The sequence below is a fragment of the Chanodichthys erythropterus genome, chromosome 13 (assembly GCF_024489055.1).
Source record: "Chanodichthys erythropterus isolate Z2021 chromosome 13, ASM2448905v1, whole genome shotgun sequence".
Taxonomy (NCBI): Eukaryota; Metazoa; Chordata; class Actinopteri; order Cypriniformes; family Xenocyprididae; genus Chanodichthys; species Chanodichthys erythropterus.
In genome coordinates, this window is record NC_090233.1 from 47,250,074 (window position 1) to 47,277,958 (window position 27,885).

General features: G+C 36.9%; 2 protein-coding genes across 4 annotated transcripts; one reads left to right on the plus strand and one right to left on the minus strand.

Moving 5' to 3' along the window:
• Nucleotides 1-101: 101 nt before the first annotated feature.
• mtx3 (metaxin 3) lies at nt 102-9,072 on the minus strand. 2 transcript variants are annotated; one of them, XM_067408141.1, is made up of 9 exons: nt 8,980-9,072; nt 8,322-8,391; nt 8,057-8,133; nt 6,687-6,779; nt 6,411-6,593; nt 6,035-6,111; nt 3,138-3,310; nt 2,647-2,735; nt 102-1,070 (listed from the first exon to the last, which is right to left on the minus strand). In XM_067408141.1, the coding sequence occupies exons 1-9, from the start codon at nt 9,070-9,072 to the stop codon at nt 984-986; spliced, it is 942 nt and encodes a 313-aa protein (XP_067264242.1). In that variant the 3' UTR covers nt 102-983. The 2 variants fall into 2 exon arrangements, with proteins under 2 accessions (XP_067264242.1, XP_067264244.1); XM_067408143.1 differs by lacking the exon at nt 2,647-2,735.
• Nucleotides 8,644-27,669, plus strand: thbs4a (thrombospondin 4a). 2 transcript variants are annotated; one of them, XM_067408138.1, is made up of 23 exons: nt 8,644-8,902; nt 13,046-13,138; nt 14,077-14,304; nt 15,152-15,349; nt 15,440-15,687; nt 15,797-15,911; nt 17,438-17,520; nt 17,834-17,888; nt 18,062-18,225; nt 18,770-18,907; nt 19,699-19,773; nt 19,857-20,036; nt 20,121-20,225; nt 20,301-20,408; nt 20,503-20,662; nt 21,474-21,592; nt 24,774-24,826; nt 24,898-25,079; nt 25,256-25,483; nt 26,253-26,449; nt 26,690-26,862; nt 26,960-27,099; nt 27,183-27,669. In XM_067408138.1, the coding sequence occupies exons 3-23, from the start codon at nt 14,226-14,228 to the stop codon at nt 27,224-27,226; spliced, it is 2,844 nt and encodes a 947-aa protein (XP_067264239.1). In that variant the 5' UTR covers nt 8,644-8,902; nt 13,046-13,138; nt 14,077-14,225; the 3' UTR covers nt 27,227-27,669. The 2 variants fall into 2 exon arrangements, with proteins under 2 accessions (XP_067264239.1, XP_067264238.1); XM_067408137.1 differs by having other exon boundaries at nt 20,121-20,408.
• Nucleotides 27,670-27,885: the final 216 nt, after the last annotated feature.

The following is a 27,885-nucleotide window of genomic DNA, read 5'->3' on the forward strand; positions in this document are numbered from 1 at the left end:
TTTCAAAGAATTTCACTTTATTGCATATATATACATATATTTGAACATTGCTGTACACTAATATTTTTTGAAATATATAATTTTTTGAGACACAATGAATAATGATTACATCAAAAATGCAGTCAGGTGAGATGGCATGGCACAGCACTGGACTTTTAAGGCATTCCGTGCATGTATAAAACCTCCAGATGAAGAACAATAAATGTATACACAGTACACAAAATCAGATTTCAAGATCCCTTTGCACCAAAAGTCAAGAATGTGAAAGTTACATAATCAAGTGAGAAATTGGAGAAATTTACACTGTAATGAGGAACAATGTAAATACATGCATTATATTTTACCCATATGCACTAAAGTAACTGTTATGAACCTTAAAGATGTAAAAACTTGAACTCCTATTATAATTATGAACAATGCCATGAAATAAAAGCTGAAACACCTAGTTTATAAACCATAAAGCTTATATAATATACCTGTAATGGTTTGGGCAGGATTGAAAAAATAAATAAAAGTATTTAAAAAAAAACCACACACACACATAAAAGCTTTTGCATTTAGAAAGCCAGCTTGTGCATTCAAAGTTCCTTATACAATTATTATTTGAAGAGAAAGCCAATGACAGCCAGGGAAACTGATTAGGAGAAATGCAACTGAACTAAAAGCTACATCTCTGTAAAATGACTGCACTGCACTGCAATGACTGCACTTGCGATACAAATGTATCGCAAGTCATCAATTGTCAGCTCAGTGTTGTTATTAAGCTACTAAAAAGCATTTCCCTTTTTATAATGCATTTAGTTGCCTCATGTGCTAATGATACTTATATACAACAGATGACGACTGCCCATTTAACAAGCCCTTTATGGTGTTGTGTTGCAAATAGGATTTGGACATTATTTTAATGTCAATTTCCATTGGAAAAAAATAAATAAATAAATAATGGTAAAGTCAGTGCTTAGATAGAAGGGGGTTTATCAGGTTTAGCTCCTCTCGCTGGCCAGGGCCGAGGGTTTGGCCTCATGTCTGTGCGGTCTGTGCTGCGGACTGCTGCGAAGATTGTCATCCATCTGTGACATAAAGATACATGAAGATAAGACTCACAGGACAACTGTCAATTCTAAAAGGTGTGTAAGAAGATGTTTATTCAGATTCACTACATGGCCAAAAGTATGTGGGCACACCTTTGTGTGTCTATTTCAGCAGCATTACTAGCAGGTTCATAAATCACACATAAAGCCATACACTTACAGCCATACACATTCAAAAAAAAAAAAAAATCTGTAAATATTTATGGTAAACAAACTGTAACTGTGGTTGGCACAACTTTACTGTAAAAAATATGATAGAAAAATATGGCTGTAACAATGTTAATATACCAAATTACTTTTTTTATTTTTTATTTTATAATACACTGACAACCACCTTAAAAACAGATGGTAAAGAGAAAGCCAGATGAATCAATATTCATCACAAGTAACTCTTCCACAAGCTGATGTAAATACTAACATATCGAATGTGCATGGGGTCATTCACACAAATACAAAACACCATATAATGCAATAAACATTCATTTAACAACATAAGATGTAACAGAGAACCATAATGTACATAACTGATAAGAAAAAAAAAAAAAACTAAGAAGAAACTAGTTATAATTAAGGAGAAACTACAAGTGGTTATTTCAATGAAAAATCATGTGAGCTGTCACAGAGAATTCTGGGAATGTCAATTTATGTTTTTTCAATGTAAATTATAAGAAGACTTGAGCTGCATAGTGTTGAGAATCGCATAGTGTTGAGTAGGTACTACATTTGAATTTACTTCACGAATGTTGAAAAAAGTATGTTCTATATAGTACAAATGCGTGTATTTGGATATACTACATCCGCCTGTCACATGACCTACCAGCGTCAGTTACGTCCCTTCAACTCCATTCACAAATCCTCTCCTGTGGCCTCATAGGATAGTGAAGTGTCCATTGTATGTGCACTTCAGAATCTCACAGGAAGTATTTTCGAATACTAAGAATTCGGACATACTAATCTGTTCGCACACTGTTTTTTGCCTACTATATAGTGGAGAAATATTCAATTTCGGAGGCAGCGTTGTTCTTTTTCACGTCCAAAAATATTTACCTATTTTACTGTAAATGTGCATGGAATGTACCATTAGATCTATTTCAGTTAAGCAATCATCAGGTTTTTACCGTATAGCATTTTTATAGTCTTTTCCCGTCAAAATTACAATCAGTTTTTACACAATCTTCTTATGACAAACATTTTCAGCAGAATTCTGCATGACATTTCTGCTTCTGCATGAAATGCCCCTGTGCAAAAAGCAATTGAATAAATCAATTATTGAGTGCAGTTGAACTTTTTATTGGACTAGCCCAGGCCTGAACCCTATTGAACACCTTTAGGATGAACTGGGACATCGACTGTGAGCCAGATCACATCACCCAATATCAGTGTCTGACATCACTTATGCATTTGTATATGAAATTCCAAATGGGAGAAAAAAAATCAACATGAATGTTTCAATATATAGTGGAAAAACTGTTTGGCCAGCCACATACTTTTGACCATGTACAATCATTTCTAATGACATTAAATTCAGAAGTGAATGAGCAGATCTTGCCAAGACCTTTTCAATAAGGTTGGACTCTTTGTTAACAAGTTGTGTCAGTTTCTGGAGGTTTGCATCAACAGGATCATGGGTAGCCGTCGGTGAGCCTAGCGAGAAGGCAGAGATAAAGAAAAGAAAAGACGGCAGGACACTGATTCTGGAGGAAAGCAGATGTTATTTTACGCACATGGGAGAAAGGTTAGCAGAATCACAGTGCAGCCAAAGAGACATAGCAAATCACTTAAAATAGCCACAAGGCCCAAGATCATGCTGTTATTAAACTGTCTTTTAGCATCTGCTGGAGCCAAATGTTTCGAGTTGAAAGCAATGGAAAGGTGATTAATCATGAATGTCTGGTTAAATGTTTGAAATCTATATGATTCAAAAGCAAACAAACAGAGCTTGAGATAAACTAATAAAAAGAAGAAAGAGAGCAGAGCAGGACCAATACTATGTTTATTTTTTGTGATTTTATTCATTATAGTACCCCCTACTATAGTACTACTTACAGTCCATTCTCTTCTCAGCGGTGGCAACGGTAAAGTAGTTTTTGAGGATGGTGTTGCAGAACTGGCAGAGGTTATCAAGTTGGTTCAGGTGCTTCTGAAGCTGCCCACTGGGCAGAGGGGCTTTAATAAGAGGGGCGATATGGCCAAATACAAAGGCATCCAAGCTTGTAGGCCTAACAGATAGAAAACATGGTGAAGTTTAGGCTGACACACAAAGATGATTACATTAACTCAGTTATACACTACGGTTCAAAATTGTGGGGTCAGTAGGATTTTTATGTTTTAGAAAAAAGTCTATTATGCTCACAGAGTACTTATTCGATCAAAAATACTGTAAAAACAGTAAATGTGAAATATTATTACAATACAATTTAAAATAACTATTGTAGCCCATTGACTTCCAACACCACAACACCAAAGGCCCCATTATACTTTTAGTGGAATAGAAGAACAAACTGGTGAACAAAATCAGGCCAAAAAGTTAGTTTGGACTTCAAAAAAGCTTGCCAAAGTGAACTTTCCAGAAAAGTTCACTCCGGCTGGTAAACACCTTTAAACTACCATTGGTTCATGGCATTTCCATAGTATTATAGCAGCTTGACCAATCAGACACACAATTATTCATTTTATTTAATGAATAACAAGCAAAGGTCCAAGCAGGCTCAAGCTGGTTCCTAGCGGTCTGCTTTCCACTCATCGTTATCAACTTTTACTCCGCTGCTGACACTGACCAGTGAACCTCAAAAGACATTCCAGTTGTGGTGGGAAGGTGGCCACATGCAACAGCACAGACCATAGGAAAGACACATAAGGCCCGTTAAAAAAAGGACTTCTTTCCATTAATTCATAGGCAAACCTTTCTATGAATGAACATGCTTATCTCCAGGACATTGTGTGTATGATTATTACCGTCTTGTATACTGTCTTTTCTATTGTATCCTGTTTATGCATGCCTGATGTTAGAACTACGAGTTAGTTTAACCTCATCTACATCATGCGTGGTTAAAGGTGCCCTAGAATTAAAAATTTTATTTACCTCGCATAGTTAAATAACAAGAGTTCAGTACATGGAAACGACATACAGTGAGTCTCAAACTCCATTGTTTCCTCCTTCTTATATAAATCTCATTTGTTTAAAAGACCTCCGAAGAACAGGCAAATCTCAACATAACACCGACTGTTACGTAACAGTCAGGGTGTACGCCCCAATATTTGCATATGCCAGCCCATGTTCAAGCATTAGACAAGGGCAGGACATCTGGATCTGTGCACAGCTGAATCATCAGACAAGGTAAGCAAGCAAGGACAATAGCAAAAAATGGCAGATGGAGCAATAATAACTGACATGATTCATGATATCATGATATTTTAGTGATATTTGTAAATTGTCTTTCTAAATGTTTCGTTAGCATGTTGCTAATGTACTGTTAAATGAGATTAAAGTTACCATAGTTTCTTACTGTATTCACGGAGACAAGAGCCGTCGCTATTTTCATTTTTAAACACTTGCAGTCTGTATAATTCATAAACACAACTTCATTCTTTATAAATCTCTCCAACAGTGTAGCATTAGCCGTTAGCCACGGAGCATAGCCTGAAACTCATTCAGAATCAAAGTAAACATCAAAATAAACACGCGAATAGACATGCTGCATGACGAACACTTTGTAAAGATCCATTTTGAGTGTTATATTAGCGGTTTGAACTTTTTTTATGTTGTTTAAGGCAAGCGTGAGCTCCGTGGGCGTGGAGCACCAGATTTAAAGGGCCACACACCCTGAATCCGCTCATTTCTAATTATGCCCCAAAATAGGCAGTTAAAAAATGAATTAAAAAAAAATCTATGGGGTATTTTGAGCTGAAACTTCACAGACACATTCAGGGGACACCTTAGACTTATATTACATATTTTAAAAAAAAGTTCTAGGGCACTTTTAAACAACATAAAAAAAAAAGTTCAAACAGCTAATATAACCCTCAAAATGGATCTTTACAAAGTGTTCGTCATGCAGCATGTCTAATCGTGTAAGTACAGTGTTTATTTTGATGTTTACAATGATTCTGAATGAGTTTGAGGCTATATGCTCTGTGGCTAAAGCTAACATTACACACTGTTGGAGAGATTTATAAAGAATGAAGTTGTGTTTATGTATTATACAGACTGCAAGTGTTTAAAAATGAAAATAGCGACGGCTCTTGTCTCCGTGAATACAGTAAGAAACGATGGTAACTTTAACCACATTTAACAGTACATTAGCAACATGCTAACGAAACATTTAGAAAGACAATTTACAAATATCACTAAAAATATCATGATATCATGGATCATGTCAGTTATTATTGCTCCATCTGCCATTTTGTGCTGTTGTCCTTGCTTGCTTACCTAGTCTGATGATTCAGCTGTGCACAGATCCAGACGTTATTACTGGCTGCCCTTGTCTAATGCCTTTCATAATGTTGGGAACATGGGCTGGCATATGCAAATATTGGGGGCGTACACCCGTACATGCCGAGGTAAATTCAATTTTTAATTCTAAGGCACCTTTAATGCTATTAACTGATCCAAATATTTATAATTATAATGAGTAATCATAACTGTGATTTTTGTTGTGCGTTTATTTTGTTATTGAGAGGAAAGCGTGCAGCACATATTAACATATCTAAACGCCACTTTCAGCAGAGTCGGGATGTTCACTAACAGTATACAGCTGCTCAGGTATTTTGAACATCTTAAGACATTTCTCAAAATATCTTTATGTTATATATCTTTATGTTCCACGAAAGTCATACAGTAAGAAAGAAGGGTAAGTAAATGATCACAGAATTTTTTTTTTTTTTGGTTTCATACCTTTAAGGAGCCAATATATATTATGGGATAAAAGAACTGAAAAACTCACATGTCTCCAAAAAAGAAGCGGAAGTTCCCAAGTCTGTGGGAGAGCAAATTCAGGCACTCTTTGGCTTCACTGTAGATCTAAAAGAAATTCTATTACTAACCATACATTTTTTATATTCATTATTATGAAGGATGGAATAACTACAATAGCACATTCATTGTGTAACATATTTCATGATCCTCTGGTTTCTACACTCCACTCCAGGCAAATTTGCTCATGAGGGCTGTGAGGTAAACTGTTTTCCATTTTACAACACAGAACCGCAGACATTTCCATTTCACCATGGCACAGAAAAAGGATAGATGAATTCAATGCTATGCATGAGACATAATGTCTCAGTAACTGAGGTAAGAATTATGGATCTGTTTTCTCATACCTTTCCCTCCACCTCTGTGATGTTCAGCAATGGCGACTCTGCTTTGGTCAGTAAGATGCGAGACAGAGCCAAACTGGCCTGTCGACCCGGTACAAAGAAGTTGAGGGGGAACGGGGAATGTGACGTAAACCAAGGCCGGGTCAGGTTAGCATAGTTCTCTGCGTCCACCCAAAATGTGTGCAGCTACAAATGAACAACACAAATCAGCACTTAATTCATACAATCATTATGAGGATCAGTAATTTGAAATCAGTACGTGAATTGCAGATTAAATACCAGTGCTGGCAGCAGCTTTTCCTCCAGTAGTGCGACGTAAGCCATTGTATCTGCCCCTTGCTTAGCTGTCAACTCATAGTCGGCATTGAAACTCTGTGTGCATTATGATACACAAATTATGTTGACACCTTTATTTATTATTTCTTTTTGTACTGCTGGACATTATTATTATCATCATTTACTGTTTATAATGTATTGTTACATTTTTATCTTTATTAAGAGATTTTGAATGATGTAACAAATATACCATGCATTATTTGTTTTCCTTTTTTTTTCTGTTTTTTTTTTTTTTTTTCTGTTTTTGTTAATTGTTATTGGGATAAATGGGGAATATTATATTTCACACTTGTATGTATATTTCCAATAAATATAGATTAAAAGTTGGCTCTCTGGAAAACTAGATTCTGATTAGTAAAGGATTAGTTCACTATCAAATGAACATCCAAGATGTTCATGTCCTTCTTTCTTCAGTCGAAAAGAAATTAAAGTTTTTGATGAAAACATTCCAGGCCTCCAAACGGATGAAGGTCAAAATTACAGTTTCAGTGCAGCTTCAAAGTGTTCTACACAATCCCATATGAGAAATAAGGGACTTATCTAGAGAAACCATCACTCATTTTCTAAAAAAAAAAAATTAAATTTTATGTTTTAACCATCTTGAACTAGCTCTCCTCTTCTTCTCTATTTGAATTCCAGCAGTGTAGGCGCTGCTAAGTGTATTACTGCCCTCCTCAGGTCAAAGTTTAAACTAAATTGTCATATTCAATATGCTAGTGCAAGTATATAACAATTAGTTCAAACTTTGACCTGTGGAAGGCAGTAATACACTTAGCAGCGCCTACACTGCTGGAATTCAAATAGAGAAGAAGAGGAGAGCTAGTTCAAGATGAGCATTTATGGTTAAAATGTAAATAATTGTTAATTTTTTTTTTTTTAGAAAATGAGAGATGGTTTCTCTAGGTAAGACCATTTTTCCTCGTCTGGGATTGTGTAGAATGCTTTGAAGCTGCACTGAAACTGCAATTTTGACCATTTGGAGGCCATTGAAGTCCACTCTATGGAGAAAAATCCTGCAATATTTTCATCAAATCATCATTTTTTCTTTTCGACTGAAGAAAGAAGGACATGGACATAGACAATTAACTAGCTAATTACATATAATACATTTAATTAAATATTTCATGTTCATGTATCTGAATGTATTAGGTAAAGCTGTGTAATAAGTAGTACAGTCAGCTTGTCAAAATAAACCACTTCATGTTGAGGCCATTCGTCATGGGTTCTTCTGTGACAATGACTGACAAACTGTAAAATATCCCCTCTTATGTTACACAAAAGGAGCAAATCTGTAAACAAATATGAATTTCTACCTGTTTTCGTAGGAAGTTTAGAATTTGTGTTGGTTCTGTGACTGTGGATCCCTCATAATGTAGTTGTGGCACAGATGCTGTGGAGGGAAAAAAGTGACAGCTGCAGATTAACCATTAGAAAAAGCTCGACCTTTGTCTCTCACGCACTTAATAAATGTTTGGCATTCACAATATTACATTTGGAAAACTACATGGATGCATTCCAGACTTTCATAACATTAAACATGCTCTCACACCAAGACTATTACAAACAACCTTTTCTGACCTGTAATAGTCCTCCACGTCCAGTCAACAGACTTTACCGCAAGCTTTGCGCCTGCAAATTTTGCATAAGCCTATAAAAAGAACATTAAAAGCATGTAAGTTGAATAGATGACTGATTTATGGTTAAATAATTACTGATAATCATCTCAAAAGCGCTATATAGTGTAACTAGGACTTTTATTATGCATTGCGAAGTGTTATCAGAACGCAGGTTAAGCAGCTGCAAAAACAAACAATAAAAGCTGTACTCCAGCACAAAACACAAGCGCTGTGTATAATCTATATTCTAAGTGAAAAGCGTGTAAAAAGAGCCCATACCCTTCAGATCCTATCAGCATTATTCCTCTGACCTTCAAGAAATAAACACCAGAGCTGTGCGACACATATTAGCTTACTATTATCAACCAGTCAAACCAATGCACTGCAATACAGTCGAGCTCCTTTCTGCATGACAGCTACTGTAACGGGATGCATCAGTTGACAACTGAAATGGCGTATAAATAGTGTAGCGACATTTTCATTTATCAAAGTGACACCGCTGGATAAAGCTATCCGGACACTAAGACAGGTTTCTCCAAAGAGGTATCGACATTCTTGATTAAATATTACATTGTGAATACGCACTCAACACGAGCGTTAAAATAAAGCGTGTAGTTTACCAGCACGACGAGGGAATCTGTGTGCACTGATGGCAGATCCCAGTCGCCTCCCCAGCAGAGCAGCTCCATGGGTTCCGCCATGTTTGTGTGCATGACTGAGTAACATGAACAGCATCCCAGGGTGCTAGGAGACAACTTTCACACAGCAAATGCTTGATGAAATACATAATGGATCGTGGGTTGACTTCCTTACAAACAAACTAACTAACTAACTATAAATAAATAAATCATTTTATTTTTACTTTAGGTAAATATTTCTTGTCAACAGAATATATTTATGCCCTTAAAATCAAAATGTAATTTTGTTAAATTAGATATATATAGTGAAAATATTTGTGTATTTAGAATTATCTAGCTGGGAGTGAATCACAAAACAGTTCTGTCACTGTTAGTAGAAAAATTAAATATACTAGCGAGAGTGTAAAAAAAAAAAAAAAAGTATGTTTTAAAGTCAGCATGAAACAGAAGTTGCGATAGTCTTACGCTGCATTCACACGGGGCGTCAGCATCAAGGCTTGACGGAGGGCGTGTCTGAAGCTTGTGCTGACGCAACCGTTATAGTGATTACAGCCAATCACATTACTTTCCGGTGTTGCAAGAACGCAGTTGGCTGCGACTGCTCTAGGGTATTTGCATAGGGCGATCTGATTGGATGACGCCTGCGTTGGCGCTTGAAAAGTTGAGAAATCTTCAACTTCTGCCGCTTGCAACGCGAGTGAAGCGACGCGACGGAACCCACAATTCAGTTCGGCAACGCATGACGTCACATATTCAAAGTCAACGAGAAGCGTTAACGCCGGCGCCCCGTGTGAATGCAGCCTTATGTCTTCCCTACTGTGATGTACGGAGCCCCTAAAGGGACATGGTGGTGGAAAAAACATGGGAAGAAATTTGACAACCCCAAAATATTTTGCATTCCCTCGCAAAACTTTTGCGCTCCCTCGCAAAGATATTTGCGTTCTCTCACAAAACTTTTGCGCTCCCTCGCAAAGATATTTGCATTCAGTGTCTTGCACCAAGGGCGTAGATTTGGTTTCAACATTGGGGGGGTTGAGTGTTGGTATGCTGCCTGTTATTTATTTATTTATTTTTTCATTTAAAAAAAAATCTGTTTTATGTGTAGCTTTATTGGATAATTTATTTCTTCTATCTATCTATCTATCTATCTATCTATCTATCTATCTATCTATCTATCTATCTATCTATCTATCTATCTATCTATCTATCTATCTATCTATCATCTATCTATCTATCATAACTTTATGCAATTTATGTATAACCATTCATCAAATTCTACCATAACGGAGTGATTCTAAAAAGAAATAAATTATGTTATATATGTTATATATGTTGAAACCGCCAGTAGGTGGCAGCGATTCGACATTTTAATGAGTGAGCTACTTAAATCGTTCATTCAGCCAATTCGTTCAAATAGATTAATTAAGGAAGAAAACAAACACCAATGTGAATACTTTTGTCATTGATAAGACGATATTGAAAAATGAAGTAACAAAATAGACGGCTGTTTTATTAATTGGTTACAGTTACACTGATAGTTAGGCCTATGGCTAAATTGCAATGGATTAGCTAGCTAAAATATATGTGGAGTGTACTTAGCTATTACAATGTTTTCATACCTCCTTCTCAGTACATGTTTTATTCTTTTTAACGTCCCTCTTTGAACAGAAGTTTAATATAGTCAGTTGGGCAGAGGTTCTCTTCATTTTTGGTGCTACCCATACCCTCTCATTCAAACACTAGAGCTCCACTCGCGCTGTTTTGGTGAAAGTGCGATGCGCATTGGTTGGACGTTACCAATCGGTTCAATGGAGGGGGATATTTTTTTGACTAATTTATTATGACAAACACATATTCGATTAGAAACAAAATTATTGTTGCAAAATAAATGAATTATACATATTTTAATATAGATCTACTGTGATTTTCATGTTGAAATATTGGGGGGGTTGTAACTGATGGATTTGAATATTGGGGGGTTACCTTCTCCCCCCCCCATCCCCCCCACAAACTACGCCCCTGACTTGCACTGATGAATTGTTCACCACAAAACTAGCAATTTGAGCTAACAAAATAAATAAGGTCAATTTTGATTTCATGTGTACTGTAATGTCCCGCTGGCTGGCAGTAGTGTTTCAGTTGTTTATATTATGAAAAATACTCAATAACTTCACTGTACTGTCACCGAATTCAGTTCATACATCACTGCTCTCCTGCTGGTTGTACTGGAACACTTAGTTTGATAAAAAAAAAAGAAAAAAAAAAAAGCATAACTTTTATGTTTTTTTAATTATTAAACAAAATCAATAACTTCACTGTTATAAGTAAAAATTAAATGAATTGTAATGCCATCAAATTCAGTAAGCAATTATCATGCAAAAGCTGTTGTATGTATATCCAAGTGAAAAGAGTTCTTTAACAGAAAAATGTTGGGCGAAACTTTATTTTGTCTATTGGGAATTGATTGGATGTTGTGTTTTGCTATTGCTGTGATCTCATGTGAGTGACAGATTGTCCCGCCAGAGATTGTATTATTATAGGGAGATGAGAGGGTCTGTATCTCTTACCACTGGAGAAACCGTAACAAATGAATTAGTAAGTAATAGTGCTCAGTTGAAGGTGGTAGTTCACTTTTAACTAATCAGTAACTGCTGTTTTTCATACCTCCCAGAGAACTACTAAAAACTAATATGTTCGTAATTAATGAGAATAATGCATAATGTATAATTAATTCTAAAGTGAAGGTGATAGTAACCCAAACTACTGAAGTCTTTGTAAACTTTTGATGTTTTTGTAAAGTATTAGATAGTAATAACTCAAGAGTTACTATATAACTCTTTGGGAGGTATGAAAAAACAGTAGTTATTAATTAGTTAAAGGTGCTAAAGAGGATGTGTTTGTTTTATACATTTTTGCAATATTACTTGAAACTGTCTTTACTAACTGATAAAAGACTATTTATTAGGTGCACTGAAAGTAATAATATTAATATACATCATCTGTGCACAAGGTAGGGCCTTAAAAACACCAGCCAATCGTTTACACGATCATCGCGTAAACGATTGGCCCTCTGGCTTGTCAATAACTGCCGTGACGTTCCTTGTGAGAGACGTGCGCGGATTGGCCCTCTGGCTTGTCAATCACTGCTGTGACGTTCCTTGTGAGAGACGAGCGCGGCTGCACGCTCCAGTAACTTTCCACACTCCACAAGCGCTGCATGCAATGTTTTTGTCCAGAGACAAGAGTAACGACTGCAGATTATGAGTTACCTGCGGAGAGTCCGACATAATGAATCCAAAAAACACGACACAGTGAATGCCGGTGGTCAACACTCGTGTTCCAATACTCGTGCACAAGTTTTGGGAGGCGTTCCTTTGAAATGTGAAGGAAGGGGGGATGTTCTTACGCATGCGCTCATTTCAAAAACTCCGTAACAGTCTTTGGATTCTCAGTCGACGAAAAAATCCTCTCTATCACCTTTAATAGTGAACTACCACATTCTGTAACAAACGGGGCTCAGGCAGGGATCCAAATGCAAAGCTTTTATTAAAGGTGATTGTGGTCGTACAGGCAGGGTCAAAACAGGAACAGCAAGGGACAGGCAGAGTCGTAGTCAGGATACAGGCAAAGATCAGGACATGCAGATATCACTCACAGGTCGGTATACAAAGCACAGGTCAGGGGTCGGCAGCACAGGATCGAAAACAGGTAACAGGCAGGCACGGTAACAGACAGGCAGACAGGATAATAAATGCTCGGAATTGTACACAATGTGAAACAAGACTTCGCAATCAGGTGGGGTGTGTGTGAGTCATTTATTGTCCAGGTAGTGTGCTAAGCTGTATGTGGCAACAGGTGATTGGTGTGGAGTGAACATGTGATTGGCAGGGAGGATTGTGGGAAATGTAGTCCGGGAACTAACTTAATCATGTGCGCCACCTCTCAGCCTATCGTGTAATGGCAGTGACGTCAGTGCCCGCTGTTCAAAAGCTCTTCCCTGCGTACTGCCAGAGCATTAGCATTAGCCATTATGCTTTTTTGGCTAAAGGTTGCAGGCTTGCCTTCAAGTGGCTTTGGTCCCGCCCTCGCGCCAGTAAACGCATCATCAGAGAACAGAAGAGATGTCATTGCAGGTGGAAGGGTAAGTTTTTTTGATTAATATGAGGGCACATTAATTATTATTATTTATTTTTTTTAAATAATAATGTGCTGGATTAATCATTTATGATAAATACTGCAGTATTTCATAAAAAAAGAATAGTCAATTTTGATTTCATGGTGACTTTAAGACAGTTTATTTTCCTAAATTCCACTGGGGCTAAAATCCCTATTAAAGCTGGTTATTAGCTGGTCCAGCTGGATTTGAAAGCTGGCGGATCTATTGTCAGCTTGGTTAGAGCTACCTTGGTTAAGATATTGGACTAAATTCAAATATACCAGTTACAAACCAGCTGCAATGTTCCAAATAGCAGCTGGTGTGTGCACTTGTTTTTTACACTTTAAATTAAATGCTTACAGATTTATTTTGAGAGGCTGCAGGCAGGATACAGGGAGTTATAGAGTTAATGTGGTAAATCTTTTCATCCAAATGAAGTTTAATTGATTTTCCATAACTCATCTGCCGTAACACTCAAACTGGCAAGACTCAGCAGGGACATGTCAAGCCAGATTATTCCTGTAAATGTTTTTTTGTTTTTGGCAGGACAGATTGTTTGGTTAAATGCAATCAAATTGTTAAGGTTTGCCATGATCATTTCTGTGTAAACATTCTTTCAAGTAAAGTTTAAAAACAAGAACAAAATAATTATTTTAGGGTTTCTTTTAAAAGCACATATTCATCGCTACCTTTAACCAGCTGTACACAGGGACTGACCAAAATATCCTCTCATCATTTACCATTATTAACAAAGGGCTCTTTGGGAAGGTTTTGATCTGACATCTTCACAGTAATACATGGCTACATTCTGGTAAAAGCACAGAAGCGTTCTGGAGGAGGTGCTTGGTCACACCTTATATAGAGAGAGACATCTGAAAAGTCTAAATCACTTGAGCACCAGTCTGGTTCTCGTTGTTCTGCAGGACTGCAGGGAACAAACAGTTCTGTTTTGACGGCTACTGATCAAGACTGAATCAAGGGTCAGAGCAGAAACAAATTTTCCTGGAATAAGGGTGGAACACTTGGACACAACTTGAACACAACTGGATTTGTGACATAAAATAAATCCACAATGGGTATTTGGACAAGAATCATATTCAGTTTACAGTTAATTTTACAAATCATTGATACAGTGAAAACTCAAGGAATTGGTAAGTGCTTAAACCTTATAATACATGTTTTTAAGAAAAGATTTTTGCCATTTAACTTTTTGCATTATTTATTTAAAAAACATTTTATGATTAAGTGTAGAAAATTTCTTTTATTTAAATTTGAAATAAATGAAAAGGCCAATTTCTGCTAAAAACAGGTGTGATATACATGTTAGGTAAGTCAATTACACTGAAAAAAAAAAATGTTGTAGAAAGTTCTCACTCAGAAATTACTAGTAAATCACAAATAATTCGGAGAATCATCAAGTAAAACATTTAATTAAACATGACGTTGAAGTAGAAAGACTGAAATAGTATTTTCTTGCCAAATGTACTCCAATAATCTTTGTTTTTTATTTCTAGCTTAGAACAAATCTTTTTTCTTTTTTTTTTTTATACTTCATAAATGTCATAAATTGTCTGGAATTCCCCCAGAATGCAATGTTATTAACAAATCTGGAACTGAACACTATATAAATTGACCATTTGCTGAGGTCAAATCTGCCAATGACCTCTTGCACAGAGAAACTACAAAAAAGTTCAATGACATTTATGATGCTCTTAAAAATAAATGTTCCAAAAGGGGGTTTCTCAGTGATCCCATAGAAGAACCATGTTGGTTTCCAAAGAACGTGAACTGAACTGAAAAAGAACATTTTTTTTTTTTTTTTTTTAATAATCTGGAGAACCTTTTTCCCACTATTAAGAACCTTTTGTGCAAATGAAAAGTTCTTTGGATGTTATAGGTTCTTCATGGAACCATATTTTTAAGACTATACACAAATTGATACAAAAAAAAGCTTCAGTACCCAATGCAAATCTGTTGACAAAAATGCTAATTTTGCAGTTTATGATCTTCTGGTGTCACCGGATTGCTTACCTGACCTTCTGCAAGGAGGAATAAGGGCCAAGAATATGGACAACGTTTTCATCCTTGCGAGCCTGAAGCTGCAGAACAAAGCTCCAACACGTGTCTTCCGCATCTTCAATGCTGCAGATAACACGGACTATTTTGATTTCACTGTTCAGGGGAAACTCAACAAAGGTTTGTCTGATCAGATCTCACTAATGTGCTATATGTTCAATGGCTCAATAAAAACATGGCATCAACACCAAATACTCTTTCTGTTGACAGTCATTTTGAAATATCTGAAAAGCAACGGAAAGGTTGGAACAACAAATTTCGGTAAAGTGACACTGACAGATGGTCAACAACACCACATACTGCTCCACTTCAGCGGGCTGCAGCAGGGCACCCCCACCACGGCTCTCTATGTGGACTGCAGGCTGGTGGAGAGAGTGCAGGATGTGCCACTGGCCTTTAAATCACTGCCCGAGGGCCCAAAACGAGTCACGCTGAAGACCCTGCCAACCTCATCCCAGGTAAACCAAGAAGATTGAACAAATAATATCATTATTCTGAGGAGTTTACAGTATATGTATAGAGAGAGCGCAAGTATCATCTATGAATAAACATGTATCTGTGTCACAGGATAAGCTGTCAGACCTTAGACTCGTGCTCGATGAGTCTATTGATAATGTCGTGGAGCTTCAGGACTGCAGTGGTTCAGAGCTGAGTGAAGAGAGAGAAACACTGCAACTACTAGGTGCAACTACTAGTTGTTTCTCTGTCTGCAGCTATAGTTTTTTTAATGGGTTAGTTCACACAAAAAAGAAAATTACTCACCATCGTGTCATTCTAAACCCATAAGACTTTTGTTCATCTTTTTAATGAAAGCCTATAGCCTACGCAACTACCACTTTCAAGCCCTAGAAAGGTAGTAAAGACATCATAAAAGTAATCCATTGCTGCTTTTCCACCATCAGGCCAAACAGTTCTTAAGGCCCCGATATACTTCAAACGAAGTTCTTTTCGTTCTTGATTTAGGGGTAAAACGAAGTTCGAAAATACATGATCAGCGATATACTGTAATTAAACATCTGACACTGCCCACACTGCTGAAAGCAGTGTTTAGATGAATATGTAAATATGTGCTATACACTTTCTTCTCAGTAACAAAATAACGGCAAGCCGTTTCGAACTCCCACACAAACACAAAACAAACTTGTTTTGGCCTGATTTTGTTCGGAATGACGTCACATCAGTTCGTTCTTCGATTTTGTTAAAAAAAACATAATTAAAAATTGGCATACTTGGTACACGTGTTCAGACACCTGTGACACTGAGCGTTTCACATAGCGTCAACTCTATGGCACTGCGTCTTGTTCCCCTTCTCAGGGAACCAGGGTTACACATAACATAGACTTTTTTATTAATTTCCCCTTTTATTTCAGTTTTAGTCATTTTAGTACATTAAGTTAAACTAAATCAAAATGAGAAATGTCGTCTTGGATAATAGCTGAAATTTTATTTTATTTTAGTTAAGTTTCAAGTAACGATTGTTTTAAATTAACTATTATAAACCTGGTATAAAAAATGGATAAGCATTAATTTTGAGATGAACAGTTAAAATGAACAGTTCCAGAGTTGTGTTTCCACTTGAGCCTGGTTCAGCACGGCACGATTACAAACCCGTTTCAGCCTGGAATTCTTGGCATGGTTGTCATTGTTACGCAATGATTAACATTCAGCCCGACATTGGAAGAGCGGCTCATGTGACCCAAGTGGTTTTACCTATTTTTTTATGAAGAGACACGTGTGCTTTGTTTACCAAAAACAAATAAAAAACATAACTTACCACTTTATTTACAAAATATTAATCTCCTCCAACACACATTTACGAGAGCACCATGATGCATGCGTGTTGTGTTGACGCCAGAGCAGACGTTGTTGAGTGAACGCGCTTTGGAGATTAATATTTTGTAAATAAAATGGTAAATTTATGTATTTTTGCACAAACAAAGCACTCACATCACTTCATAAAATATGTCTTTAGGCTACTACCTTTCTGGGGCTTGAAAGTGGTAGTTGCGTAGGCTGTCAATGGAGGGACAGAAAGCTCTCAGATTTCATTAAACAGATCTTAATTTGTGTTCCGAAGATGAACGAAAGTCTTACGGGTGTGGAACGACATGAGGGTGACTATTTAATGGCATAAATTAATTTTTGGGTGAACTAACCCTTTAATGATTGATTATTTTCAGAAAATATCATTATGTTACATCTCTGCAGGAACAACCTCAAAGATGGAAGCTGGCCCAATGTTTGAGCTCATGCGAATGATCCAAGAGTTGAAACAGAAGGTGGATCAGCAGGTAACTTGAAATTGTGTGGGAAAATAGTTCCTTAAAGAGATAGTTCACCCAAAAAGAAAAATTGATGTGTCAGATTCAGGAACGAATTGCTCTTTTGAGTCTTTTCACTGAATCGTTTGATTCAGTCGACAGAACCAGTATGAATGATATGTTCATCATTTGGGCTTCAACTCAATGATGGAGCGATGATTTTTAGTCAATATCAACTTAAATTTCAATCTGGTCCTCACACAAAGCTAAAGAAAACTTGGAATATAGCATAAAAATACTTTCTTCAGAACTTCAGCATGATGACCATCTGTTTTCATAACAGACTAAAGAAACTGCTGACCTGAAAAAGATTATCTTGGAGTGTGTTCCATGCAGTGGTAAGATTTTTGCTATAAAGATAAGAAACATCTATAATGAGAAACATTTAGCAGTTTTGCAGTGAAAATCATGTCTGTGCTCAGTCAAGTAGAAGTCTATTAGAAGCTTTTAATGAAGATTTTGACATAGTCAGACAGGTGAACTCAAGTGTTCTGTTAATATTCAAATGCAGTGGGACTGGACCATGCAGCACTACAGAGTAAAAATCAGTCCAAGTGTAAACCAGGGGTCTGCTTTACGCCAGCCATGTGTATCGAAACAGTTGAAGGTGTGGGCTGTGCACCCTGTCCTGAGGGTTACACTGGAGATGGAGTCCAGTGCGATGATGTAGATGAGGTTAGATTTAAGATTCAGATTTTTTTTGTTCATGTTATTGGTAAACCCAAACATTAGTCAGAATTTTAATAATATGAACAACCTAAACAAAACCAAGAGATGATTGCTTGTTATCATACATATACTATTTTTTATGACTTTCTTGAATCAAGTTTTGCTGTTTATATTGTCCATCTATCCACTTTAGTCCATCTTCCTGTTTAGTTGGGTAATTAGAAGAGAACAGTAAAACTCATGAAGACATTTATTTGATTTATTTTTTTCCATCACTCACTGCAGTGTCTCTGCTAGCTCAGTCTGTTGAACAACACATATGACAAGGTTTTCTACTTAATTGAAGAACAGTAAAACTCAGTCAGGAACACATAATGATTTATTAACATTTCATCAGGGTTTCAATAGAGGTTTATCAGACTAATAGTAATATAAGTAATTTTCCTGTGCTTTTAGAACTTTTCACAGATCACTGTGCAGCATTATACTACTGAACATTGTTTGTTGAACAACATAAATCCAGCTAACCTTATAAACTGTTCAATTTTAGTGCCAGTTCAACCCATGTTTCTCTGGTGTACGGTGTATTAACACTGCGCCAGGGTTCAGATGTGAGAAGTGTCCACAAGGTTTCTCTGGCCCAGAGATCCAGGGTGTGGGCATTCACTATGCTCAGACAAACAAACAAGTGCGTATTATGCAAAGCTTAATTTAATTTATTTTACTTATCACTATGTGCAAATTTATATGTGTATATGTACACTACCATTCAAAAGTTTTGGGTCAGTAAGATTTATTTTTTAAAAAAGACATCTATAAACTTAAAAAAAAAAAAATAAAAAATCAAATATCAAATAAATGCTGTTCTTTTGAACTGTGTATTCATCAAGGAATTCTAAAAAAATAAATATATATCGCTGATTCCATAAAAATTATTTAAAAAATTATAACTGTTTTCAACATTGATAATAATAAGAAATGTTTCTTGAGCACCAAATCAGCATATTATAATGATTTCTGAAGGATCATGTGACACTGAAAACTGAAGTAATGCTAAAAATTCAGCTTTACCATCACAGGAATACATAACATGTATTGCATGTGAAATACATTGAAATAGAACACAGTTATTTAAAATTATAATACTATTTTATAATATTACTGTTTTTACTGCATTTTGATCAGATATATGCAGCATTGGTGAGCAAAAGAGACTTTTTTCAAAAACATCTTATCGACCCCAAATGTGTATGGATGTACATGGATCTATTTAATATTGTGAAAGAACATAGGTAATAAGGTATTTTATAAGATATCCCATATATACGGATTGTAATACTGTGATATGTCATGATACTGTATTATAAATCATATTTACATGGAAATGATATGATTTCTACATGGTACTTTTTGTTTTGCCACTGTATTTTAGTGCCATACAGTGCATGAGTAACAGAGGATTTATCCTTTTTTCATCAGATCTGTAATGATATTGATGAGTGCCAGGTGGATAACGGTGGTTGCACACCCAATTCATACTGCCATAACACAGTGGTAAGACAATAACTATCCTAGATTACTCATTATAATGTGGCACAGTAAATATAGTCAAATGTGAGAATTTAGCTTTCTCGTAGGGTGCGTTTCATTGTGGGAACTGCAAGACCGGATTCACGGGCGACCAGAAAACTGGCTGCAAAAGTACTGGCCTGGGCCCTGCTCCTGTATCTGACAGGCTGTGTGGGAACGGCCAACCAAATCCATGTGACATCAACGCAGAGTGTATTGTGGAGAGAGATGGAAGCACCAGCTGTGTGGTGAGACATCAAGCATTCAGACAGATATTTCGTTTACTAACATGCTTGAGTAAACTTTGAGCTTGTGATTTCCGATGCTTTTAGTGCCAAATTGGCTGGGCAGGAAACGGCTACGTCTGTGGAAAAGACACTGACATTGACGCCTATCCAGATAACAAACTTCAATGCAGAGATGGAACCTGCAAGAAGGTCATATTCATGAAATGTTATCAAACTGAACCTTATTGTAAAGTGTTACCAGTTAATCTTACTTTTCATTTTCAGGATAACTGCATGTTTGTTCCAAATTCGGGCCAAGAAGATGCAGACAGAGATGGGATGGGAGACGCCTGTGATGTGGATGCAGATAGTGATGGCATCTATAATGATCAGGTATAGATAAGACATCATTTCATTGTGACCAATCCTTTTCTTGAGCTAAAAAGCTCCCATCATTTTCAATCCCTGCATGAATGTATTCCTGCAGGACAACTGCTGGTTGGTACCTAACATAGACCAGAAGAACAGTGATAAAGATCTCCATGGTGACGCCTGTGATAACTGCATAAACGTGGAGAACCCGGACCAGCGGGACACAGACAAGGACGGACTGGGAGATGCCTGTGATGATGACATAGATGGAGATGGTAATTTAATTCAGCTCTTATTTTGTCAAAGATTGACTTCTCCATACTTTTTGCTCACATTTTTCCATGTGCCATTTGGCTGCTATGTGCACAAAAAGTTTTATTTAATTTTTTTTCACCCCAGAAATGGGGTGCTGTGTTTTGAATAGCCTTTTCACCCTTTGGGCCTGTTTTTTATCTGGATTTTCCTGTGCTTAGGTCATTTTTTATGAGGAAAAACAGAAGCTTCTGTGTTTTTAAAGCTCAAATTAGAGAGCTCTTTAGCCTGCTCGGGTCAAGAAAATCTGAAGTGACCTGTAGCGGTATTAACAGTGTCTATATGGCACCACACTGATAATACTCTTTCAAATGAACAATTATTTGTTCCAGTCTGAAAAGTGTAAAATCGAGCCCAGGCAGCGCTTGACATTTACGGTCTGCTCATCAAGGCAGAAATCCAGACACTTGACTTGATACTTTAGAGCTTGGTCATGTCTCCTTTGAGCAACCACATTTCCACCAAGAAACTGAGCCAAGAGCTGCTGACGCGTGGAAACAATTCCACAGAAGTCTTTCCGAAACAGTGCCACCTTGTGACATAACCCAACAAACTACACACAAAGACATCACTGTACCCGACTCTATACCACTGCAATGCATTTTTCCTGATGGAGTTTGCTCCATTTAATGACATTTTCGACAGTACACCTCTGTATATCTTTGTATGATGCTTTCTTAGTGATTTATTTTTAAGTGATTTATTTTATACCCTGGCTCTTACTCTGTCGTTGAATTACTGAATGCATTATTGTACTTTCTGTACTTCTGATAGGTTTGAAGAACATCTTGGATAACTGTCAGAGGGTTCCAAACCCTGACCAGAAGGACAAAGATAATGATGGCGTTGGTGATGCATGTGACCTCTGCCCTGAGATGCCAAACCCCAACCAGGTGCTAAACAACATTATTACTACCTGTCTCTGATTCTATTCTATTCTATTCTATTCTATTCTATTCTATTCTATTCTATTCTATTCGATTAGTCAAATCAACTCCACAGCAACTACATACATTTATCCACTAACCCCTCAGAAACATCCAGTTGCATTTTAAAAGTTGTAACTTCTTCCTGAGTCTCTCCATCAGTGTCCAACTCCAGTTTGAACAATGTAAGGCTGAACACCATTTCTGACAATCGTCATTTTGGCTGAGTGAGATTCTCCAGCTTTGTTGTTGTTGAGCAACTGAAGCATGAGCTGTAAAAACTCCACACTCTCTGGAAAGTGCCAGGGAGCAGAAGCTCATTTGCATTTAAAGGGACACAAATAGGGGCAAATTTGACAAGCTATAATAAATGATCTGTGGGGTATTTTGAGCTGAAACTTCACAGACACATTCTGGGGACACCAGAGATTTATATTACATCTTGTAAAAGGGGCATTATAGGTCCCCTTTAAAAAGAATTGCTTCTTGAAGACAGCTTTCCTATCTTTACTTTAGGCACTTTTTTAACTGTTAATCTCAAAATTAATACTTATCCATTTTTTATACCAGGGTTATAATAGTTAATTTAAAACAATCATTACTTGAAACTTAACTAAAATAAAATAAAATTTCAGCTATTTTCCAAGGCAACATTTATGTTATGTGTAACCCTGGTTCCCTGAGAAGGGGAACAAGACGCAGTGCCATAGATTTGAAGCTATGTGAAACTCTCAGTGTCACAGGTGTCTGAACACGTGTACCAAGTATGCCAATTTTAATTATGTTTTTTTTTAACAAAGTTTGGGAGAAGCAAATTTAAATGATTCACCCAATCAGTACAATTGAAGGCCTATATAGCCAACTGCATCCCTCTGCCACCCTGATTCCTGACTCTCGGTTAGTTACTATCCCATGCCATAAAAGAGTTTGAGTATGAGTGGAACACCCGTGAGTACAAGAGGGTGCCTGCAAAATACGTCATCAACTCTTTTGTCTGAAGGAGATGTGCAGGCAAACCTGATGCATGGCAACGAGATGACGCGAGTGCCTGCTGATATTCACAAAAAGTGCATGATTGCTTTTATGCAACAGTTCAATAAAGATTAAGTTAATATTGACTAACTTACATTTTAGACAATATCCAATACAAAATCAAACAGTGGTGTTTACTTCCTGAATGAATCTTTGTGAATGAATTGGGTAAGTGAATTATTCAATGACTCACTTATCCGTTCTGGAATGAATCAGCATTTTGGCAAATTGGTTGAATGATTCAAAGACTGTCTCATAAAAACAGTCACTTGTTGCCACCAACACTCTAAAAAGTAACTCAGGGGACCTTTTACCATAACTTAAAAAAATGCAAATTTTTGTGTTAATTGATTTAAAAAAAAAAAAAAAAAATCAGATTGTAGTAACTTAATGAAATTGTCTTGAGAACTTTGTAAATTGGGCAGTAAATTTTTAGTTCCCAGCATGCTTTCATAGGACTTGATAAGGAGAATAAGTGTTGACATTATTAAGTGTTATTGTGTTAGTTTTTTGGTTAAAGGTGCCCTAGAACGTTATTTCACAAGATGTAATATAAGTCTAAGGTGTACCCTGAATGTGTCTGTGAAGTTTCAGCTCAAAATACCCCATAGATTTTTTTTTATTAATTTTTGTAACTGCCTATTTTGAGGCATCATTAACTATGCACCGATTCAGGCTGCGCCCCCTTTAAATCTCTCGCATTTTTCGCTGTTGTCCTTGCTTGCTTACCTAGTCTGATGATTCGGCTGTGCTGCTCTAGACGTTAATACTGGCTTGTGTAATGCCTTGAACATGGGCTGGCATATGCAAATATTAGGGGCGTACATATTAATGATCCCAACTGTTACGTAACAGTCAGTGTTATGTTGAGATTCGCCTGTTCTTCGGAGTTCTTTTAAACAAATGAGATTTACATAAGAAGGAGGAAACAATGGAGTTTGAAACTCAATGTATGTCTTTTCCATGTAGTGAACTCTTGTTATTCAACTATGCCGAGGTAAATTCAATTTTTGATTCTAGGGAACCTTTAAGATAAAGATACCTTTTAGTGTTTAATGCTGTTATGTTTCTTATTTAAAGGAGTTTCTGTAATGTTGAAGTTTTTGTAGTTATCATTGTGCTGAAGAGTATACATGTAGGTTAACACTACAATGACTCTACAAGCAATGGCTGTGCTTATGCCAGTGACAAGTAATATCTTATTTGTACAATAAGTTCACATGCTAAATAAGGTACATTTAACATGTGCCATGAGTGCTGTGGATTTTAACTTAAATAGATAAGATTAATTGTTTCCAGAGCCACAACTCAAGTAGTTGAAGCGACCTATTTTTTTTTTTTTTTAATTTTTTAATAATAATCGACTTAAAAATTGGTTTGTGTTATAAATTAAGTTTCTGTAGTTTGTTGGTTGAACATAATTTTATTTGAAGTTGTCATAACTCAAAAATATTAAACTGTTGTGTTAATTTTTGTTGTTGAGGCAACACATTACTGGCACAAAAACAGACAGTAGAAATTATACAAACACAATACAATGCAGATTCGAAGGAATTAACTGTAGAGTAAATGTGTGGTCACATTAAAAAAAAGGTCCATTGTCAAAAGCTTATAGAAGTACGAAGCACTGCTCACACAGAAATAAATTCTGACTGTATTTCGTTTATGAAATTTCGCCAAGCAACGGTAAATGTGGCCAGACCTTAAAGGGATAGTTCACCTAAAAATGAAAATTCTGTCATAATTTACACACCCTGAATGAGTTTCTTTCTTATGTTAAGCACAAAAGAAGATATTTTGAAGAATGTTGGTAACCAGTCAGTTGACGGTTACCATTGACTTCCATAGTATTTTTTCCTACTATGGAAGTCAATGGCTACTGTCAACTGCCTGGTTACCAACATTCTTCAAAATATCTGCTCCTTAGCTCAATAGAAGAAAGAAACTCATACAGGTTTGGAACAACACAAGGGTGAGTAAATTATGACAATATTTCCATTTTTGGGTGAACTATCCCTTTAATGTGCATTATTCTATGTTTTTTTTTTTCTGTATGTTGTATATTTCATATTTTATATTACTTTTTTAATCCTGTCTTCTGTTTTCTTTCAATCAGTCTGATGTTGATGATGATCTTGTTGGAGACACTTGTGACACAAACATTGACAGGTAGAGTCTGCTTTACCTTTTACCTTGACGGTCAATATAAAACAAGTTTATAACTGAGGTCTTTGTTCCAGTGATGGAGATGGTCATCAGAACACCAAAGACAACTGCCCCAACGTCATTAACAGCTCACAGCTGGACACTGATAAAGACGGGCTCGGGGATGAGTGTGATGACGACGATGATAATGATGGCATTTTGGATGATAAAGATAACTGTAGACTGGTGCCAAACCCAGACCAGAAGGATGAAAACAGTACGCACAACAAAATGTGCTTAGTAGGATGCCATAACACAAGTAGTTCAGTTAATGAAGCAAAATGTTTCTGGTCTACTTTTAAAAAAATCTATACTGGACTTCATCAAAAATCAGACCACTGATAAAAAGATAAATCAGGAAAATATATTATTTTTGCTCTTCCTCTTTGACAGATGATGGGGTGGGTGACGCCTGCACTGGAGACTTTGACAAAGATCACGTGATAGACATTATCGACACCTGCCCTGAGAATGCAGAGATCACTCTGACCGACTTCAGAGCATATCAGACTGTGGTTCTGGATCCAGAAGGAGAGGCTCAGATCGACCCCAACTGGGTTGTTCTCAATCAGGGGATGGAGATTGTCCAAACCATGAACAGTGACCCAGGACTAGCTGTTGGTGAGCTTAATTGACCCAAACCATTCAAATACAAGAAAGAAAAATCATTTCCATAGTGAAAAGACCGGCTAGACCAACACCAATCCACCGTGAGCCTTGCCTGGACCACCATTGAAATTCATAATGGTCTTACTGGTCATAATTTACTTATCTTTAAACCATCTCAGATGTATACAACTTTCTTTAATCCATCTCTGTAAGTCCATATAATGCAAGAGGATAGGACCCTCAAGGTTGATGCTTCAAAAACCATGCAAAATGAACATGATTGTAACCCATATGATCCCAGGGGTTTTCCCATGACAGCAACATAGTGTTGGCCCAGATCCAGCCCACATCTGATCCATGCGTAATCTACATGTACCAGTTGTGGGCCGTGTCTGGGCCACACTATATTGCTGTCTGGGTCTGAAGAGAAACGATAGGTCAGCACATTGTGAAGGCTGATACTTCAAGTGTTAATTCACGAACGCACATATGATAGTTTGCCAGAAGCGATGGTTTATAGTTTAAAATATTAGTATTTCTCTCTCACACACACATCGTTTTGCTTCAGAAGACATTGGATCATCCACTGGGGTCGTATGGATTACCGTCATGTTTGTTTCCTGTGATTTTTGAAGTATCAACTTTGAGGGTCCCATCCACTTGCAAAGCTGGATTATTGTTCTAAAAATCTTTGTGTGTGTTCCACAGAAGAAAGAAAGTTGAACTTTAGTATTTTGACAATCTGGGTCAGAACATGACACAATCTTACCACCCAACGTAGGATACACAGCATTCAGTGGCGTGGACTTTGAGGGAACCTTCCATGTGAATACAGTGACCGATGACGACTACGCAGGCTTCATCTTTGGCTACCAGGATTCCTCCAGCTTCTATGTGGTGATGTGGAAGCAGACGGAGCAGACTTACTGGCAGGCGGTGCCCTTTAGAGCCGTGGCTGAGCCTGGCATTCAGCTTAAGGTTCCAGCGCTCTTCATCTCTATTACTGTCTGAATGCTCAGAGTGTGCTTTTACCATTACTTCTGCTCCACTGAGGCCCGGCAAATCGAGAAAAGTGGTTTTGGCTAAACTCTGAAGTGTGCAAAAATACTTAACTGACGTTAAATCTGTAGCCAAATAGTTATTTTGCACTTCAAGTATGTCACAATTAGATTTGATTATTCAACTGAAGACATTAATCAATATATTGTGCATTTCTAGGTTGTAAAGTCTAAAACTGGGCCTGGAGAGTTCCTGAGAAATTCACTGTGGCACACTGGAGATACAAACGACCAGGTGCGTTTGCTGTGGAAAGACCCTCGTAATGTGGGCTGGAAAGACAAGGTGTCCTACCGCTGGAATCTGAAGCACAGACCCCAAGTGGGATACATCAGGTTAGACGCTGTAAATATTGTAGGCTTCAGATTTTACTGGAGAAACAATTCACTGAAGCAAAGCAACATGTTTTTGGGTTTTCTCTGTTTTGCACAGAGTAAGGTTCTATGAAGGTACCGACTTGGTTGCGGACTCTGGAGTTGTTATCGACACTAGCATGAGAGGGGGCCGTCTCGGTGTCTTCTGCTTTTCACAGGAAAATATCATCTGGTCCAACCTGAAATATCGCTGTAATGGTGAGTGCAGTGCTTAAACGATATTAGGGGAACAATTTGAATTTTCAGTGTTTATCTTAATGTACATCTTTTTACATTTACAGACACAATCCCTGAAGACTTTACAGAGGAACAAGCCCAGCAGTAATGAAACTAAGCTGGGAAGAAACAGGAGAGCACTATTAGTGGTAAAGCACATCCACAGGAGTGCAGCACAAAAGCAGATGTGACTGATGTTTTGGGTACACTTATTTCCTTTCAAACATGGACTATTTACTGACTTTTGACAAAACATAGTTTTATAGTTATGCTGAATTTACTCTGCTGTAGTGTTTACTACACAAGAATGCTTTTCAGTGCTACCACACTAAACACTCACTTCAGGATTCAATATTAATAAAGTGAATAAATAAATGTAAAGTGTTCAGGATTTGTGCTTGGACTTTCTGGAGAATGTCAATGAGCTCTAAAATTAAAGTGATAGTTCACCCCAAACTGACAATTTTGTCATTTACTCACTGTTGTATTGCTCCAAACTTTATGGAAAAAAAAAAATAATAAAAAAAAAAAATAATAATAATAATAATAATAAATTACCGTTCAAAAGTTTGGAGTCAGAAGAAATGTTTTTTTTTTTAAAGAAATTCATTTTATTCAGGAAGGATGCATTAAATTCATCAAACTTGACATTAAAGGATTAGTTCACTTTAAAATGAAAATTAGCCCAAGCTTTACTCACCCTCAAGCCATGCTAGGTGAATATGACTTTCTTCTTTCTGATGAACATAATTGGAGAAATATTAATAA